Source organism: Emys orbicularis, chromosome 7, assembly GCF_028017835.1.
Source record: "Emys orbicularis isolate rEmyOrb1 chromosome 7, rEmyOrb1.hap1, whole genome shotgun sequence".
NCBI lineage: Eukaryota > Metazoa > Chordata > Testudines > Emydidae > Emys > Emys orbicularis.
The window spans coordinates 122,793,834-122,814,758 of NC_088689.1; the positions used below are offsets into that span (position 1 = coordinate 122,793,834).

The 20,925-nt window shown below is 45.8% G+C and overlaps 1 protein-coding gene across 1 annotated transcript in view; it reads left to right on the forward strand.

Annotated features, from left to right (window-relative positions):
* Positions 1–6,469: 6,469 nt before the first annotated feature.
* The window catches only part of FRMD4B (FERM domain containing 4B), a 117,336-nt gene continuing 102,880 nt past the window's right edge, over positions 6,470–20,925 (forward strand). The window contains exon 1 of the mRNA XM_065407405.1: positions 6,470–6,631. Coding sequence (XP_065263477.1) covers positions 6,470–6,631 — 162 coding nt within the window. The remainder of the gene's footprint in view (positions 6,632–20,925) is intronic.

A 20,925-nucleotide genomic window follows, 5' to 3' on the forward strand; every position in this document is an offset into this window, starting at 1 on the left:
GGCGGCGGGCGGCATCCGAGCACGTAGTCGCCTCTTCCCCGGGCTCCAACTTTGCTGGCTCCCGCCGCTCTCCACCGCACGCCGGGGCCGAAGCAACTTCCCCAGTGCAGCAGCAGCCGGAGCCTGGGGGGCGGGAGGGAGGAGGGGGAATGCGTGGTTTTCAGGGGAGGGGGCGGAGTTGGGGCAGGGACTTTGGGGAAGGGGTTGGAATGGGGGCGGGGAATGGGCGGAGTTGGGGCGGGGCCAGGGATGGGGAAGGGGCGGGGTTGGGGCGGGGCCAGGGTGGGGAAGGGGCGGAGTTGGGGCAGGGCCGGGGCCCCTGTGGCGTGTCCTCTTTTTTCAGTGTTGAAATATGGTAACCTTAATTGCCAATCACGGCCTTCGGAGAGGAAGCAAGAGGGGGAGTGAGGCTTTTACTCCTATGTGTCTGGACCCGAGGTCTAGGTACCCATTGTAAGGGTATGAGAGGGTTTCCGCTCCCCTGTATGGTTGTGTAGGCACAGTCAAACTCTAGCCCATGGCTTGGGCATGATTTTTGAGGCCTGCTTGGAAGAGTACAAAGACTGTATAGGATTTAGGCCGCAAGCGTTGATGGTTAACACTGATGGATGATGGGCAGAGCTGGCTGGGGGAGGCTTTACGGTCTCTGACGCTAGTTCTTGTGATCGGGCCTCTACTTTCCTGAGCATTTACGAAATCCATCCAAACAGTGTAAATAAAAAACCGAGACCGCCAGATGGCGATGTACAAAGTGATTGGGAAGCATGAGGAGTAACTATGCCAAGTATATGTCGATCCAATTTAAAAAAATGATACCACAGATGACAGATCAATTAAAAAAACGTTCACTATCATAAATGGGAAAATCCTTGAATTTACATTTCTGGCAGTCTGTAATTAAGTGATAATGAAAACCAAAAAGGCATTGAAGGCAACGGATATGGATTAAAAATGTTTTAGTTTTCAATAGATTGTGATTTTTTTCCCCCTCCTCAAAACTACATTATTCTTCCATCTCTTATTAAGCATTTTCTTAAACTACAAAGCTGTGCCAGTACTGGAACTTGAAAATGATTGAAACTGTGTTTTCTTATTTTCTCTGTTTTATATTTAAACTCTGAGATGTGTAGACCATTATGCACAGATGCCATAAAAGATTTTTCTGGCTGGTTCCTTTGTGAGGCAGTGTTATCTGAGGGACTGATAATTATCTGGATGCAGATTTTCTCTCTCTGCTACTTACTCAGACTGGAAGCATCCTGCTGCAGATTTTTGCCAACACTGGGAAATGGACAACGGCATTGCAAAGTGTCTCTCTTGACTTTAAGGCTATGTCTATGTGGATGATCGTTTCACATTTTAAACACAAAACACATTTGCGGAGGGGGATCTCCTAGAGCCTTGCAACCCTAAGGTAGCATTTCCCAAACTCTTGAAAGCTGAACCTTCTCCCCACCCCCAAGGAAGATGAAACCAATATTGCCTCTGCCGCGTACACATCTTAATCTATACATCTCCTGCGCTTCTCCAGTACACCATCTTCCTCATTTGATCCTTCCTCCCTTTTCTTTCTTATATAATGTGCATGTATATTAAATAGAGAAAAGCCCCCTACCAAAACAGGACAGCCACTGCACATCCTTCTTCCTCTGGGGGCAATATGAGAGAACAAATCTGTGATGTGTAGTCACATTGCTTAATTTGCTACTGGAAAGCACTCAGATACTATGTTGATGAGCACAGTTTAAGACTATATAGAATATACAAGACTTTAATAGAGTGGGGAAGTTCACACTTCAGAGAGATTGTTTTAGGCTTCCTGCAAGCTCAGGCATAGTTTCTGTACTCGCATTGTGAAGATTTTTTTCACAGCCATGAACGATAGAGAGGCATTTTTTTAATGAAAGCTGAGACTGTGAAGAACTATTGAAAATATTCTGCCCTTCCTCTCCTACTATTCTGTCACAGCCCACCCCACATGTTGAAATACTGAGGGAAAGGGCACAGGGCTGGAAGCCCAGACTTGGGGCCCATGTTAGGCCTAGGCAGCCACTTATAGCATATTAAAGGGGTCCCGCCAGCCCACCTCTCTTCTGTGTCTCCAGCTGGGAGCTGGGCCACTGAGGGTACAATCCCTTTAATGGTGTACCAATGACAGTGGCCAACTGATAGCAGCTGCTCCAGCATGTCCCCACACTTAGAAGATGTGTGTGTGTGTGGAGGGGGGTGTCTGCTGAATAGCATAGTGCGGGAGCCAGTGCTACCCCAGACCTGCTGCCTTCTTTCCAATGGCTCTTGGGGAGGGGGGCGGGGCCAGGACAGCAAAAACTCTAGCGTCAGCCTTGCTCGGCCCAGAACTCCACCCCTGCCTGTGCCTGGCCTGAGCAATACTTTACATTTGCATGGCACCTCACAAACCTCTCAAAGTAGGTACATCCTAGAGCTGGCCTGAGAGAGGATTTCTAGGCTTTGTGTTCCACAGCAATGGACGCCCCAGACTCCACAGGCTTCCCCTGACTCTGGAGCACAGGTGTATATTTCCCAACTATATAATAAAGTAGGAACAATAACACACGGAGCCAATGACACCTTAAATCCTGTCTAGTTTTAGATTTTTGCCTCTGATAAACATCATGTTGGCGTAGCCTCTGCATCCTTTTAGTGGCATTTAGCAGACCTCTGCTGTGCTTTGCCAATAATTTATTTATTTATGGCATTTAACGGACCTCTGCTGTGCTTTGCCAAGCATTTCTCCCCCCCCCCCCCCAATACCACTCTCTGGAGTTCCTTTTTCACCTGGTTCCCATCTCCCCCTAATATTTCTCTGGGAAGTCCATAGGCTTTGCCCTTAGATTTAACCGATTTCTCCAGCATGGTACTAACTTCTTTAGATTTAAGCCTTAAACCCTTCCAATGCTATTTCCCACAATGCTAGTCTGCATCTGCAACCCTCACACTAAGGGGTCTATACACTACCTGATGCAGACGAGTGGATCCAAGTCATGGCACCAGGATGTTGGGGTAGCTTCTGGGACCTTATTCACTCAGTAGCCTCGAAGACCTTATCCACTTGATTCCCAAGTACTCACCTTAACTCCGAACCCGCCCCTGAGGTTTTGTTATTGGCATGCAATTAAACGACACTTGAGTTGATCAGGCTTTAAGCATAGGGAGTGTGTACAGGGCATACCGCACATCCAAGTTACACAGAAACCCCCTTGCTTTATATCCATTGACCCCTCACATTACGTTTACTACACATTGCATCCCATGTTTGGGGATTGGCTTGGTTACTTTGCAGGAACCAGTCCCTGCAGAGCACGCTCTGTCCATGTTCGACTTTACTCATTACCTCATCTTTACCCTCCCAACCTCTCTTGTCCATTGTTCTCTTGTTCTTAGTAAATGATTTCCTGGGTGTTCCCGCTCTTATCTTAGCTAGCTCCGACATTCTGTCTTTTAGCTTACTGACCCATTTACTTCTCTTAGCACAAACGGTCCATTTTTAGCCTGCTGATCCAGTTACCTCCCTAATCCTGTCTTCCAAGAAATGAAGCAGCCTCCATGTTGAATTACTCAAGCCAGGCCTCTGCCCCATTTCACAGATGGCAGGGGCAGAACGAAGGGCAGGAAAGATCAATGGTCTGATTTTTCAGAAGTGCTGCACCTGGAGTCTATGGGCGCTGGAGTACTTGAACATCTCTAAAAATTGGGTCCTTAGTGACTTCCTCAAGAGATACTGTGATCTGTTGGTTCCGATACTGAGCCTTGGTTTGCCCATCTGTAACAAGGGGATCATTACTTTATAGGGTCCTTTTATGTTTGTGCAAGGAGGCCATCTGACTGCTCCCAAGGCTACCACTCCTCTGGTTCCAAACACTGTAAAAAGCCATTGCATGACTCTATCAGGTAGAAATTTTGCACAAAAAGGGCTATAAGTGTGTGCATGAGCTTAGTTACCAAAAATGTTTAGTCCCTCAAATTCTGCATTAAATCAAAATTTGTATCACCGAGCCTAGTGTGCGCTCCTGATGTGAGGGGAATACAAGCCTCTGTGCTCTGGATCCCCAAGAGCCTGAACCAAGTGTGGTCACTGCCCCAATCTCAAGGTCCCTAGACACACTCTCCAGGCACAGACCTTCCCTATAGCACTCCCCACCCCCTGTTTTGGAACCTGGTGTCCTGCCACCTCGCCCCACCTCGTTCAATTCACACCCCATTTCTAAAGCACGTAGACACACATCTATGTCATCCCCTTCCCTAAAGCGAGGGAATAACTTGGAGTCTCTGGCACCCACCAGCACTGGCACCTGGGGTCTGACTCCATCTACCAGATTAGGATTTTCCTGACACAGCCTCTCTGTCTCACGGTGATGTTGATGATCCTTGTCTTCTCTTCTCTTTGTCTGCAATCTCTCACTGCCGTTCTTCAAGTAGCTGGGTTTCCAGAGGAAGTCTGTCCCTCTCCAGCTGTATCTTCTCTTGGCCTACCTGTAGATCTGTCCGTGTTGCAGTGATGCATTTGGTCTGGATGGAGCCCCTATGTTACCTCTGTCAGCCTCTTCCCTGCTTCTCTCCGGGGAGTTGACGCCAAGATTTCCCCCGCCTGCTGGACCTTCTGCCAATGGGCTGGATGTTCTCTGCGAACCTGGACCACTTCTTGTTGTCAGAATCCAGCAAGCCAACCAGCTGTGCCTTTGGCCTGGTCTATACGGGGGGGGGGGGGGGGAATTGATCTAAGAGACGCAACTTCAGCTACGAGAATAGCGTAGCTGAAGTCGATGCATTTTAGATCGACTTACCTCCCGTCCTCACGGCGCGGGATCGACGGCCGCGGCTCCCCCGTTGACTCCGCTTCCGCCTCTCGCCCTGGTGGAGTTCCGGAGTCGACAGGGAGTGCGTTCGGGAATCGATCCGCGTCCAATCCGGCGGGTAGTGTGGACGTACCCTAAGTCCACTCCTCTGTGTTGAGCTGCTCTTCTCTGAATAGCTCAACTGGCTTCTCTTTAGCTGTTCATAACTTGTTCTCCCCTGTCTCTCTTTTGGTTATTCCTTTCCCAACAAGATGGGACTTTCCTCTGTGCTTTTCCCTTCGTGGTACTTGATTTCAGTGCTGTTGGCATGTATGGCAATTCACACAGTCATCTATCTCAGTACTGCCACCATATATGTCACAATTTGTATGTGAAATGAATCGGTGAAAATTTTCAGTGGGGTCTTACCACTATCCAGTGCCAAACTGTTGCCAAAATATGGACATGACAACACTTCTATGTAGACCTTGCTTTGTTGATTCAGCAGTGCGCTACTCTGTCACTTCCCATTCATTGTGCTGTCCAAGTGTGTGTTTTTAGGGGTCACAAACAAAACCTACCTACTGACCACTTTCTACGGAACCCTTTAGCTTGTTCATAAGGAATAGCCTGCAAACAAAAGGTGTAGTTCTCTGGCGTTAACAATTAAAGCCTCAGCGGGTAGAGCTGCTGCCTAATTTTATACTGACTATTGAGTCAAGCCTGGGATTCTCTTGTGGGCTATTATTTCAGAGTGTTTATGTCCTGTTGTCTGTTTGCAAAGGTGCTCAGCTTGCAGGAGGCTGTTTGCTTTTCTAATGCAGCAAGTGCTGCATTAATAGGATTATGTTCGTTTAACAGTAGATCAAAATTATTTCTCTTTAGCAGGCTGATGGTCAGCCTTATTCATCATTATAAGACGCAGTTACTAAACAGGAGGCATACGGTAACGTGAAATGTGGCATCCAGGGGGATGCTCTCCTCATATTGTTTGCGGGTTCCGACAGCCATGCTAAAAGAGACATTAATATATTTATTGCCGTGAGAGTTCTCCTGAAGGTGTTTAAAGCAGGATTTCGAACGTATTATTTGATCAACAGCTCAGCCAGAAGGAACCGATGACAGTGCTGTTCCCTTTCAGGCAGATAATGAGGTGATGGAGGGTGTGTGTGTGTGTGTGTGTGTGTGTGTGTGTGTGTGTGTGTGTGAATACACACTGTGCTGTAGGTATGTGTGTAGTGCCTGCTGAGTATCAAAATGTGGAGAGTATTAATCAGGACCACTTCCCACAATTCTTTTCCCGTAGTGTATATACACGGGGTTGTTGTCAGAGAACATGGAAAAGGGGTTAAAATTTAATTAGAATACATAGTGGTGGCTACTGAAGCTTAACAGAGATTTATATAAGCTGTTAAGAAGTACAAGGCTGCTGTGTGAGCTGCTGGTTGGGCTGAGCCACTGCAGCCGTTGGCTGGACTTCAAGCAACACCCAGAGCATGCCTCCGTGTCTGCCCAGGAAGCACAGTGAAAGAGGAGTTTTGTTTTAAGATTTGACCCTGGCTTCTCGCAACACCCCTACCCTTTGCACTCCGTATAAAATGAAGCTGCTCTAACGGCAGGCGTTTAACTGAGTACACAGAGTGAGGCAGGAAGAGAGGATTTTGAAAGAGTAGATCATGGCTTCGGTGTTCATGTGCGGAGTAGAAGACTTGCTTTTCGGTGGGAGCCGGTTTGTTTGGAACTTGACAGTATCGACTTTGAGAAGGTGGTACACACAGAGAGTGAGAGCTTGCCATCAAGTGATGAGAACGTGGTGTGGTCTCAGAGAAGTTTATCAGGTAAACCTATGGCAATTTTTGTTTGCTTTTAAAAATGCCAGAGTATTGTCTAGCAGAAATTTACTAATTCCTAGTAGTGGTATGTGTGTGTATTAGATCATGATTAAAGAGTCATTTAATAAGACAGCACGTTTGTAGTAATTAACAGCTTCATACTAAAGTTATGCTTCCAGCCTCCCTTGTGTTAAGATAACAAGTCAGTTTTGAAATCTACAAGTCTGAGGAGTCGTTAAATATTTCTGTTCAAATGATTTAATCAGCTCTGTGTGTCCGTGTTGTAAAATCACTGTTTGAGAGGTTGGTGCTGTGTAAAATGCATCTTGCAGGCTGATTTGTTGAAAATTATTTTTTGAGACTGACTGTCCTTTCTATCATAGCCTTTCAAGAGACTGGTTAGTTGCTCTCACAGTCACTTGTACTTTGAATCTGATAGGTTTAAGTCAATACATAGCCTGCATTTGCATCAGACTGTCTGAGATAAAAATGCTGTGGCAGGAGAAACTGTCTGTAGCTTATTTTTTCTAGTTTATTTGCATTTCCCGAATAGCTATTAAGGAAAGTTCCATCATAATATATCATAATATATATACCATAATACTTTGCATCACGGAATGGTTGTTATCCAAGGAAAGGATGACCAAAATTAGTCCTGAGATAACTGTACTCTGAAGTATGCTTTAGCAGATACTCTCTTTACTACTTCATTTGCACCTGCCTTGCAGACAAAAAATGCAGAAACATATTTGCAAGTATTGTGTTCTCCAATCACAGTTGGAGCCAGTTCTTGCTTGCAGTTGGTTTTCTTTATTTGTTTTTCCTGACTGTAAGACAGTGACTTTGTCTGATCACACCATAGGCGTAAACATTTATTACAATGAGGCTGATTTTCCCCCCTATACATTGTATTCTAGCAAATGACGCAGTGTGTAGGAATCCTCTTCTCCAAAACCATCGCTATGTAACTTCCATCTGAAAGCCACATCAAATGGAAATCTGCCCCTACATATGAAATCTTATTTAAATCTCTGTTATGCCCACAAATGGGAGTGCTGCTCTAAAATGAAGGCAAGGTCTTCTGAATGTTAGAACATCAACTGGCCACGTTGCATAGAACCTCTTTTTATGATGTATGTCCAGCAAAATGGCACTTGTATGGCCATATGGATGTACCTCACGTCCTTGAATTCCATTCCAACGAAGGCTGGCAATTGAACTGCCTGCACTCCTAAGGGTACATTAAAAGGTATATGGTACAAAATGTAAAGACCGTTCTTAGTTTTTACTCCATCTTTCTGAAGACAAAATCCTAGTTCTTAAGAAAGGCAAAATTGTTCTAGGTGGGAATTTTGCCAGAGTAAAGACTGAGGTTGGGTCTACACTTAAGTTATGTCAGCACTGCTATCTCAGTCAGCAGTGTGAGGAAAAACCACACCGCTGACCGACATAGCTATGCCAGCAAAACCCGCAGTGTTGACCCAGCTATATCGACAGAAGCGTGCTTCTGGCAAGATAGCTAATATCATCCAGGGAGGTGGGGTTCCTACACCAATAGAAATACTCCTTCTGTGGCAGCATAACTATGCCAATATAGGCTCTGTAATGTAGCTATACCCTGACTCTGAGCAAGGACTTAATCCGTGTATTTTACTAAAGGGGCTTTAAAACTTTTTTTAAAAAAAAAACTTTTAGAAGCAAGGATCATGCAAATTTTTGTTTGGCCAAAGCTACTAAGTGTAACGGTTGGTGCTGAGGGTTTAATCTGCTTATATCTTTAATTTTTTTTAGTCTTGTGCTCTGAGCCTACCACCACATGATTCTCCTTCTACAAAGAAGGCATGTGGCATCCTTTTAAAGAAACCTTCACCCACACATCCTTAACACTTACGGGCATTTTACAAAGTGAAAATGTGCACTCTGCATCTCCTTGTGTCCTACTCCTCTAGTGCCAAACTGTGCACTTGCCCCACCCTGGAGTGCTAGTGGAAGATGTGTTCCCAGCAGTGGTAGAGAGAGCAGAATGCCTCAAAAGGGCACTTGAGTAGCATGATCAGCAGCTGGACTTATGCGTGCTTTGGAAAAACGTAACATTTGGTCACTGTGCCAGTGCTCAGCAGTTGTGCGAGGGGCCTGGCCACACCTCCAGTGTGGATAGCCACACTCCCTTTGGTGAAAGGACAGCTGCTAGATGCATTGGCGGGCCAAACAGCCTAGCTCAGGGGTGGCCAACCTGTGGCTCCGGAGCCATATGCGGCTCCTTGTATAGGCACCGACTCCGGGGCTGGAGCTACAGGTGCCAACTTTCCAATGTGCCGGGGGGGTGCTCACTGCTCAACCCCTGGCTCTGCCACAGGCCCTGCGCCCACTCCACCCCTTCCTGCCCCCTCCCCTGAGCCTGCACTGCCCTCGCTCCTTCCCCCCTCCTCCCCCGAGCCTCCTGCACACCACCAAACAGCTGATCAGGAGGTGCATGGAGGGAGTAGGAGGTGCTGATCAGCGGGGCTGCCGGTGGGTGGGAGGCGCTGGGAGTGGGGGGTGGGGGAGCTAATGGGGGCTGCTGACGTATTATTGTGGCTCTTTGGCAATGTACATTGGTAAATTCTGGCTCCTTCTCAGGCTCAGGTTGGCCACCCCTGGCCTAGCGCTTCAGGGAATGCTTGCTCTGTATGCTAGGCTTTGGGGTGTACCCAGCCACCCTCTAGCTGCGCAAATCAGGTTTCAACCCTCAGATTTTTAAATTGGGTTGTGTAATAATCATTCAGGCGTTATTTATTAATATGGGAAATGGTTGAATGACTACACTGAACATTCCTTCCTTGGGGGTTGTATAAATGATGCACCACAATCTATTGCTTTAGGTCCTGGTTCTTCTCCCATTGAAGTGAATGACAATCCTCCCATTGACTCCAGTGGGAGCAGGACTGAGCCCATAATTGTTGCAATGAAATGCCATGAGTATATGTTTGAACATCCGAGGGTCTAGTTAAAAACATAGTTTGATGGAGGGGGGTTGAGTTGGTTGGTTTTTGTTTATTTTGAACTGTGGAAGCATGGAGTGATTAATTTGGGTAGCTAGGCTCCCAAGGACTTTGCCAACATGACACTGCATGTATAGTTGCAGGACCCAATTCACCACTGTATTACTCCGAGTTTACACTAATGTAACTCCATTGACTGGGGTGGAGTAATGCTCAGGTTTCTCAGAGAGCAAAGGATGGTCCAGTGGTTAGGGCACTAGTCTAGGACTTGGGAGACCTGGGTTCATGTCCCTGTCCTGCTACATAGCCTCTCTATGCCTTACTTAAATGGGGAGCACTGGGGCTCTGGGAGGATAAATACATTAAAGTTTGTGAAGTGCTCTGATACCCCAGTAATGGGGGCCACATAAGTACCTCTGACAGATTAATGACATAAAGGTACATTTCTTTCTCATCCTTTTAGTAGTGAGTTGAACTGAACAGACACTTCATGCGATGAAAAAGGATTTAATTACATGAAAATAATCACAGCCTCCTGGATTTCATTTGTGTCCATATTCCAGAGGTGAAATAAGACCATATATAAAAGATTTGGCAATAGTCACTTCTTAGTAAAAACACTGAAGGCGTAATTTGTTCATTGGTTTCAAATATTTCATCCTATATCTCGATTTCCAGGGCATGCATGGTTTAACTAGCTAACAGCTGTGAATAATTAAGAAACCTAGCTACGGTGGTGTTCTTAGAGTAAATACGGTTTAAGACGAGGTGGATGGTATTAAAACGGCTGTTTAACTATGAAGAGTTTAGAGGTGATTAGATTTATGTGCCTCAACCACTAACCTAGGGCCAGTAACTTCTGTTTTTCAAGTGGGTAAAACGCCATTCACTTTTTCATCACTATAAATCATCGTGGTAAAGGGAGGGCCAGTAGGATTTTGTTTCGTGGGCTGGTAAATTTTCATGACTGTCTTGCAAGGCTGAGTTTAAAGGGTGAATGAGGTGTCATCAGTATTCAGCCATGAGCCCAACAACCATGTTTAACTTAAAAAGAGAGCTGGGGGAAATAAATACCCTAGAACTTCGGCACCTACACCTTTCAACTTGATTCAGGTGAGGGGATTGTCATGTGGACAGAGTACCTGGAGGCCTCTGTTGTTGGTAGTGGCACCACAGAGACCTGCCTTGGAGACCTGACTGACCATTCAGTGGCACCCACACGCTGAGGCACTTGCACACAGGGACTTGCTCATTTTGGAGCCTGACGCAGAATTGGCAGCCTGTCTTTCACACAAAGAATCCCCAGGGGAGGAACTTGAAACTGTCTCCTCCTCAGGAAGCCTGTAATCACCTGAGCTGTCAGAGTTGTCAACCAAGCTGGGATGCTTATTTGCTCAGTCCTATTTATTTGGAGGAATTCCTGTGATGTAGGCGGGGGACAAGGTGTCCTATTTCCCTCTTAAATACTCTCTGAACCCTGGATAAAAGAACAAAACATACTGTACATGAATTTCTCCTGTCACAGAGAACTGAATCTGTATGCCAAGGAATCTTGTCTCTTCCATACAGCATAGAGCATCCAGGAGTCTGTCCTAGAAACAACATCGAAAGGTGCAAAGTGCTGAGGAAGAGGTGACATGGACATTCTTTGCAACTTTGGCAAGTCAATAAGAGCGAATACCATTAGGGCTTGGACAAAATCCCAAATAAAAAATGCAGCTTAGACGTCTCCAAGCATGGTACCCATTTGGTTGGGGGAGGGAGGAAAGAGAGTGTGACATCTTTGCAGAAATATCTGTAGCTCTCTGGGCTGGTTGCGGGGCCACTGGGAAATATTACTGGAGACCCTCTGAGGTGTGCAAGCTCACTTAAGCATCTATGAGTGTCGGGGACATTTCTTCCAATGTAAAAATAATGTGACTTCATTCACCTCAAATAAACACATATCTCTCTTCTGAAGTTAAAGGACATCTGTGTTTAATCTAATTTCAGTGCAGGTAAAGAGAAAAGAGAACTGGGCTAGAACATATTATGTAGGATCCTCCCTCTCTCTCTCTTTGAGACTAATGAGCAATGTTGGATACATGAACCTGCTATACCAGCACTTTTCCCATATAGTGGTTATTTGTCATACTACTGGCCTGATTATCAATGAGACCCCAAACTACCTTGCATGTTACTTTGCATGCATGTATCCCAGAGCATTCTCTTCCATTGTTAGTACCTGCACTTCAGGCGATAGAATTTTCATGCTCTGAGCCCATTGGGGCAAATTGAGGACATGTGGACAAGTGGGTTTTGCAAGTTAAAACACAACTGACTCCAGGCTCAGCTGTTAATGTTGGCATGTGCGGGTGTGTGTACCACGCGTACATAAGAGGAAAACCATTCTAATGCCCAAGGAAAATCATGCAATAAAAATCTGAGGCACCATTATCAACATATTTCTGACATAAAAACAGAGTAGGGAAGAGGCACCTCTTAAACTAGGTGTATAACTGAACAACCTATGTCGGTCAGAGTCTGATCTGCAGGTACGTATGCTGAACTTGTGTAATGTATAGACAAAGCTCATTTTAACCTCAGGAAGGTTGTTTCCTCCAGGTCAGGTAGAGAAATTGCTGATGAAGCAACAGTGCAGAAGCTTGGCACGCCATATGTCTGTTCCACACCTAATTTGGGGTGGAGGAATAAGAGAGGAAATGGACAATTTCTGCTTCCCTCTGGTGCAAATGCAGTTAGTTTGGACAGCTATAACTACTCATTTCCTGTACTACCCCACCCTACCATTTATTTTTCTTACAGATATTGACCAAAAATGTGAGACTTTCTAGTTTTTCCTTTTCAAGGTCATAGAAGAAAAGGCAATCCGTTCCCTAGGCCTGAGCCTGAGGAGTGTGGAATACTCAAGGGCGTGGGAGTTTAAGCGTGTTCAACACCTCACAGGATACAGCCCAATGGCCAGTGCTTTTGCTCATATGAGTCTTCAGAATACCTCCGTCCATCTTGATGGGCCGAGGCTTTCAAAAGTGACGACTGAGTTGAGTGTCCCCATGTTTGGAAGCTCAACATGAGATACCTTTAAAGTGGCCTGGGTTTTAGAAAGTGCTGAGCACCTGCCCCTTTAAGTGTCTCAAGATGAGCACCCAGGATCATGAGTCCCTTTTGAAAACCTTTGCTGTGGTTATAGGTCAGTTTTGCAAATGGATTTGAATCAATGCAATTATGCCTTTCAGAAATACTTCCTGTATTTTTGTCTTGGACTTTACTGATTATTTAAAAGGTCCCTTTTCCCCCCAAACACCCCACGCAAGCAGGGAACATTCCGACACAGTGCAATGGTTTTCTTTTTAATCAGCAACTGAAAGCAAGTTTTAAACTATTTTAACACCTTCTGAAGTCTTGAGAACAGCGCTTTGCTCAGGGCACACCCCACCCTGCCAGTTCAGAGTTAGGTTTAATTTTACACATTCGACTTTCCAAAAACAACTTTCCAAATATCTCTGCCAGACACGTTTCCATTTGAGCTCATGATAGAACAGTTTCTGTTTGAAAGAGTTTGTTCAAATGAAATAATTTTTTTGTGCTGCCCCTTCCCTCCCATTTTAGCAGACAAACTTCATAAGCAGACTCTGAGCTTCATCTCATTTCCTTCTAGATGTCACAGTGCCAGTTTCAAAACAGTGGCCTCTATTCACTAACCATTTATATTAGCTGTAATTTTTTTCAGTCTGATGTGGTTCACTAATACGTTAACATTTCAAATGTAGCTGGTGTTAGTTTTCAAAAACGAACTCTTATAGCAGGGTCCAATGGGGAATCTCCTTGTATTTCATTTCCACAGATATTTCAGTCTTCTCCAGAACGTCTGGTTAATTCCCCTTCATTGGGTGACGAGTTTGCATAAATGGAATTTAGGGCAAATTTTAGCTCACTGTGTTTTTCCATTTCTGTTTGTCCTTTTTGGTTTCTATCGTTGTCTTTCCATTTGCCTGTGTTCCGTAAAGATCAAATGGACAGTGAGTGCTTAAAATAATACTGCAATATCTTTGTCTTCTAGTTTTACTGTCCCTAAAAATCAGGGCATCACTCTTAAGACATCGGAGTCATAATTAGTCATTAGTAATTCTACTGATCTCCTGTACAGATGGAGACAAGCACATTCTCAGTGACTGCAAAGAGGATAATGTTATCAGCATTGGGGTAGATTAGCTTAAGTTATCCTTACACACACACACACACTCACACACACTCATTCTTTCTCTCTCTGTAAATTACTGTTTCTTTAGATTTGTACAAATGATTAAAAATAACTAACATAAAAATACAAGACAAATAATACCCTGAATGTGAGGCCGCGTAATCCATTCTAAGCCTCCATCAGCAAGCCATGCAATGTAAAAACTCAAATTGCTGCCCTCTGCCAGCATCCTTATAATTCTCCCCTTCCCTATTTTCAGATGCCCAGGAAAAATAAAATACTTTGCTATGTGCCCTGAAGGTCATTAGATCTAGGGTATTTCAGAGCAAAGGGGGAGCAAATTCCAAAGCAGTTAAGGCCATTGCAAAGAATCCCCTGAAAGGAGCCCTTTCTTATTTGTACCAACAGTGCGCCCTAGGTTGAAAGTCTATGCTGATCTCTAGTGTAGCTGTATACCACAGGAAGAGAGGCAGCCTTTCCAGTAGGAAGGTTCTAAGCCATTTATAGGTCAATTCCTTAAACCTCACCCAAAATCCTGAATAAGAGTACAAAGGGGGACATGCTTATTTTCAGCCCTTTTTTTTTTTTTTAAGTGTACTAATTTCTTGTCATGTAAACTTTGTCTGCCTCTCTAGCTCTGTGTCTAATCACTTGTAGGGTCCAGGAACCATTCATTATTTGACACTGTTGAAAATCACCTGGATTAAAGATGACCTGTTTGCGTCCCTCCATCCAAGGGGCTGTGATGTTTGGTTCATTATGTGTCAGAAATTCCAAACACAATCTGGTGAATTGCATTGACTTTTTACTAGTAGTATTAATTCATATTACAGCAGCCCCATCAGGATCAGGGCCCATCACTGTACAAACACATAGTAAGCCAAGTCCTGGCCCCAAACAGCTTAGATCAGAGAAATAAAGGCACAGAGAGATGAAGTGACATGTCCCAGTTTGCAGGTTAGGGCCAAGCCAGGATTAGAACTCAGGTCCTTGACTCCCATTCTTTGCCCTTTATAATAGATCACACTGCCTTTCACTCCTGTTTGTAAAAATCTAAAGCATTGGTGTGCCACTTTGACAGTACAAGTGTTTTTTCTATGCCAGGCCACACAATTAGCTGTCATCCATTTTAATACTAACTTCTGCTTCTAAGTTTGTGGCAGTTTAACATTTGTGATCTTTACCCTTTCTTCTAAAAAGAAGATACTATTTCCTGGAGGAGGTTCCCACCAGGGAACACTAGAGCCTGACTTTATAGCTGCATTCACAATGCTGCATTTGTTGCTCGCAATTACCGCAGTCGCCTGTTCAGAGCGGGGGGTGTGTGTGTGCGTGCAAGAGCCAGTTGTGAGTCTAAACCTCCATTTGCATGTGCAATCGCAGCAATTGCACCCACACATTAGACATGAAATTGCACATATGAATTTTTAAAATTTGACTCCATAGGGGCAAATTTAGCCCTGTGTAGATGAAGAACTCCACTGATGTCAACCAATATGCAACTGTTCTCCCCACACCTGAATTTGGCTGGGAGGGGGGTGTCATCTTAGAGCTGGCTATGGATTATGCCTCAACTGAAAGGCCTGATGCTACAAACCCTAAACACCATAAAGGAATGCTGCTCCGAGTGGCATTCCCAGTTGCAGAACTATAGCTTGCTACTAGACTCCTACTACTTTTGCCTTTTGCCCTCATAACCGGTCAAAATACTGCATGTCCCTATATCTCCCTGCCAGGGCCAGATTAACCTTATGTGGGCCTGGCACCAAACATATTTGTAGGCTCCCATGGGGTGGAGGGGATTGGTCCTCAGAGTGAGGCAGGAATCCAGGGGCAAGAGCACAGCAGGGGGTCAGTTCCCGGAGTGAGGCAGGAGTTGTGGAAAAGCACAGTGCGAGGGTAGGGGAGGTCAGTCCCTGGCCAGAGCGAGGCAGGGGCTGGGGACAAACAGGGCAGGGCAGGGCGGGCGGACAGGATCCCCTCCGGGGCAGCTACCTCTCTCCTCCAGAGCCGGGTCCTTGGGAGTCAATTTGTTCTCTCTCTCTCTCTCTCTCTCTCCAGCTGAGCTGCAGCTCCTCCAGGCAGCAGCAGCGGCTCTTCCCACCCTCCTGGCGGGGAGGCTCATTGCAGTCACTCCTATAACTGGACTTTCAGTGTCCAGTCAGCAGTGTTGACGACATTGTCAGGTCCACTTTTCGAGTGAACTTTCCTGTTGAAAACCGGACAACTGGAAACAAGGGCACTGGAACAGGGGGCCATGGCCCCATCACTTATTTTTCCTGCCTCAAGGGTGACCCAGGGGATGCAGGGGTGTGTGTGTGGGGGAGGGGGATGGCGACAGAGGGGAGCAAGCGGCAGGGCCTCGGGGGAAGAGTTGGAGTGAGGGTGGGGCCTTGAGGGAAGAAGCGGAATGGGGGTGGAAAGAGGTGGGGCAAGGGTGGGGTCTTGGGGCAGAGTGGGGGCGGGGCCTCAAGGGGAGGGAGGGGCAGGGCCCCTTCTGAGTGTGGGCCTGGTTTGACGGTGCCATTGTAAACCTGCTAGTCCTCCCTGCACCCAGAGGTACCCGGTGTATATTTTTTCAGATTCTGATCTTTTTTTCCCCCTCAGAAAAGCTGCATATGCCCGAAGTGTACAACCGAATTATGCAGGGCCATCCTATGTTGGGAACCTCCCAAGGGCTTTACAGCCTTCTCTCTTTCTTGCCACATGTCCCTGTTATTCCTGACCGAGGTTGTTGTTCCACTCAGGGCAGAAGTTGGCATCACATTGGTAACAGTCACATTTTCTGTTGCTGCTAAAAGGAAAAATGACTCACTGTCTAGTTTCCATCTTGGTTCTTGGGTTTTTTATGAAATGAACACACTTTTTTACTAAAACCATGTCAGCTGTGACCCTTTCATTTAACTGCTGCAACCCTGATTTGTAACTTACTGAATCTGTGTGAACACCAGAGCCTTACTTCTGCAATGTTGCCAACTCTAGTGATTGTATTATGTGTCTCGTGATCCTGGGTACTATTCTTAAAGCATCAGCCCCTGGAGTCATGTGATCAGGTGGTAATCTCAGTTTGCATTTTTTAAAAAAAGCGTGAAAACATGATCAGAGTGCATCCGAAAGGCTCAAAGACAGAAGGCAAAAATAGAGAACCAAAAAGATGTACTAGAAATCTCATGTATCAGAGGGGTAGCCGTGTTAGTCTGAATCTGTAAAAAGCAACAGAGGGTCCTGTGGCACCTTTAAGACTAACAGAAGTATAGGAGCATAAGCTCCAATGAAGTGGGCATTCACCCACGAAAGCTTATGCTCCAATACTTCTGTTAGTCTTAAAGGTGCCACAGGACCCTCTGTTGCTTTTTAGAAATCTCATGATTTTTAAACCAATCTCATAGTTTTGGGGGCCTGACTCACAATGTTTGAGTGTGTGGGGTTGGCGATAGTGCTTCTGCTTCCACTGAAGTCAATAAAAGCCAGGCTTTTAAATGTGGTCTGTAATTTGGATGCCCCAGTCATTAGAAGTCCAATTTTACACATATAAGGCCGCATTTTCAGACGTGTTGAGCATTTGCCCCCCCATTGATCTCAGCTGGAGTTGCAAGTGCCCAGCAGCTCTGAAAATCAGACCGTAGGTGTCTCGATTTGGGGACTTGTGATAGGATGTACAAACCCCACACTGGGCCCAAAGGTGTTAAAGGACACTACTGGCCCCATCCCTCCAGGCCAGCAGAGCATGCTGTGGCTGAGGAGCAGACTGAAAGGAGATCAGAACCCCAGGGGAAAGGGGATGGGAAGGTGAACTGGCTGGAGGGAAGATAAAACCTTCTCCTGGAAGCCGGATGGAAGTTTGACCCTGAGATGGACCACAGCGCTGGTAAGGACCCCAGATAATCTTCTCCAACCCCCCTTTCAAGAACTAGCAGGCCCTGTGGGGCTCTGCTCATTCTGGACTCTGTTAAGTTCTGGATTATTGGGACTGTAGGGGACCATGGCCCAAGCAAAGGAGGGTATAAGTAGAAAGTGGCCCAGGACAGCACACTAGGCATTTCAGCTTGGAGGATGTTACCGGTGCAGCTCCCCAAAGGGGCTGGGACCTGGTGGAGAGGGAGGACCTGGGTCCCCCTACCAGGCTTGGTTGAGAGTATGGCCCCAAAGTAGACTGAGACTGTGACATCTCTGGCCAAAGGGTAGGAGCCAAATATCTCTGCCCTCCTTTTGCCTGGGAGATGAGAGACTGGAAACCAGGTGTGCTAACCACTAGGCCACCTGGCCCTCTGGGGACTCCACTGCAGGGCTGCTTCTGAAAATTTGGGCCTAAGAAGCTGAATACTGATTTCAGTGAGAACAGGATCAGGTCCTAGTGCATGTGCTCTGGGCTAATTTATTTTAATTATTTTAAGTGTGGTAATAAGGAACACAAAAATGGAAAAATACTGAAGAGCTATTCTATGCATATGCAGCTATTTCCCGGTATAATTTTGAGCACAAGCAACTATCAGCATGAAGAGAAAAAAATCTTCTCCAGTTCCCACTATGAGCCTCTTATTCTACGCTTGCTTTGTGTTCAAAACTCCTATCAACTTCAGTGGTAGTTCCGCCTACCCGGTTCAGAGGCCAGATCCAGAGTCCACTAAAGTTGATGGAAATATACCAGTTGACTTCAGTGGGTTTGATTCAGAACCAGAATGGCCCTTGCTCAGTGTTTACTCGGCCACCATTCCAGTTGACATTGGGTTCAATGGGCCAGATTTTCAAGTGGTACAAATTAGTGCAACTTCAAAGGCACTGTGCAGATTTACACAACCAGAGACTGCGGCCCGGTGTCTGCAAGAAATGTACTCTGCAGTGAAGAGGGGGTATTGTCTCCTAAAAATACATTTTCAGAGGCTGGTCTCCCTTTTGCAGCCCCTATGCCTGCATTTGTAGGAGCAAATTTGAGGTCTTGTGTCTCTTAAGTACCCGATGCAGGTGCAGCTCAAATAGCTGACATAAATCCTCAGATTTGTGCCCACAAATAATTTTTTCAGGCTCAGATTGTGCTTGTAGAAAGGAGGTTGGACTTCAGCTATTCAAATATTTTACTCCAAAGTGTGTCATAAAGAGTCATTCAGCATTTACAGTAGAACAAACCACATTCTCTGCATATAATACTCCTTCCTCTCACACCAGTGTCCTTTTCTGACACAGCCACTGCTCCTCTGTCAGGTAGTTGCAGATGGTTGGGGCTTTTCAGGTTAGTATCCCAGTAGAGGAGAAGTCAGTGAGGCAGAGTCTAGGTATAGTTAAGCGTAACTTGTTTGTTTCCACACAAACAGCAGTCCTGGAACAGAGGTGATCAAACAGCATGCAGGGCAATCCCTTCTTCCAGGACTTGCAGCCCAACATCAATGCCCCCTGTATCTAGGGAGCAACTCTGCCTCAAGGATTAACTCTAATCAGAGACCAAGGGAGAGGGTGAATTCTCCTGCTGCTAATTCAGCAACACTTCCAGAAGGTGCCCTTTATACAAACCTTGCCAATCCAAAAACTAACAATGCAGCATGTCCTTTCCAAGAGTCAGATCTTGTTCTTGTTCTTAGCATGTGAGCTTGGAAGATTATATGTAACAGCACCCCTCAGGGATGCCTGCCATAACAATACCTGCGGCTTCTCCTGCCTCACTTGCATTGAATTGGAATGAATAGTAGTTCCTTTAACGCCCAGTGTCTGAGCACAGTTTGCACTTTGGGTTGGGGCCTCGAAAGCAACTTCCATACCAAGCAATGAAGTTCTAAGCTCTAAGAGTGTATGATGCAGTTTTCCTTCTATGCAGGCAGCATATCACATCATTGATCATCACAGCATTGTTTACTTGGACTGGAGAAATAAGATACAGCAAGGCCTAGAGACCAGGGGTAGTCAATAGATGGACCATGTTCCAGATCCGGACCACCAAACGCTTTTGAACAGACCCCAAAATCTTTGTATTTACTTATTATTATCGCTATTGTTGTTCTATGTATTATTTTCTCTGGAGTCTGGACCTTGTCTGTACTTTGACCAAGAAATTTAGACCTTGACAAAAAATAATGGATTACCCCTACTTTAGGCCCAATGTTCAGTCAGGCCATCAAGGACGGGGGGGGGGGGTCGGGAGGGGGAGGGTTTAGTGCCAACTCTAACGTATCCCTATCCATGCGCAGATTTCTGATTGAAGTTAAGAGGCGTCTCTGTGCCACGCAACAGACAGCCTTTCCTATTTAGCAGGGGCAGCCCCAATTTTGAGCCAAATATTTACTTTTTTTCCATTCTCTCCCTCTGAAAAGTTCTCCTGGTTTAACGTAAAACAGTGCAGTTAAAAGCAGACATGCCAAACCTGTGGAAAAAAACGCAAAAATTGGGCTTCTTTTTGGCTTAACTGGCTTGTGAGTTGCTTGTTGGCTAGTTTTTGGCTTGTAGCTTGTTGCTTGTTGCTTCTTTTTTTTTTTTTATTGGCTCCCGGCAAGCAGGGGCAAGGCGGGGAGAGAGTCAGGGGTGCACAGCGGGCCCACCACAGTCCCAGACTGCACGCCGGGGGGATCTAGTCACATAGAGTGTTGGGGTTCTTAGGGACTGACTTGTTTTGGCCTTGTTTTGAACTGGGATTAGCTTGATTTTTGGCTTATTGTGAAAGTCGGGGTGCTTGTTTACCATGTGAAAGTTGGCAACTGTGGTTAAAAGAAAAAAGAACGCGGAGTACCTGTGGCACCTTAGAGACTAACACATTTATTTGAGCATAAGCTTTCATGGGCTAAAACCCACTTCATTGGATGCATGCAGTGGAAAATGGTATCCCTAGTTTTCATCCCAGATGTTCCTACAGATAAATCAAGGGTTAACAGGTGTGCATGTCAGAGGCAAGGTATAGATATTTGGCTCTTAGTTGGCCGCTGAGATCAGTTTGTCCCCAGACCCACTCATAGATGCACAGAAGCATCTGGGCTTCAGAAATGGTTGGAGCAAGAACTAAACCCAGATCTCCTCACTCAGTACAGAACTTTAAACCTCAGCTCTGCACCTGTGTCCATTCTGCCCCCTGCACTGTGGGCATGCTGTGGAGCTGGCTATGCTGACTCCAATACTCAGCTGCCCTTTTAAGGGGAATC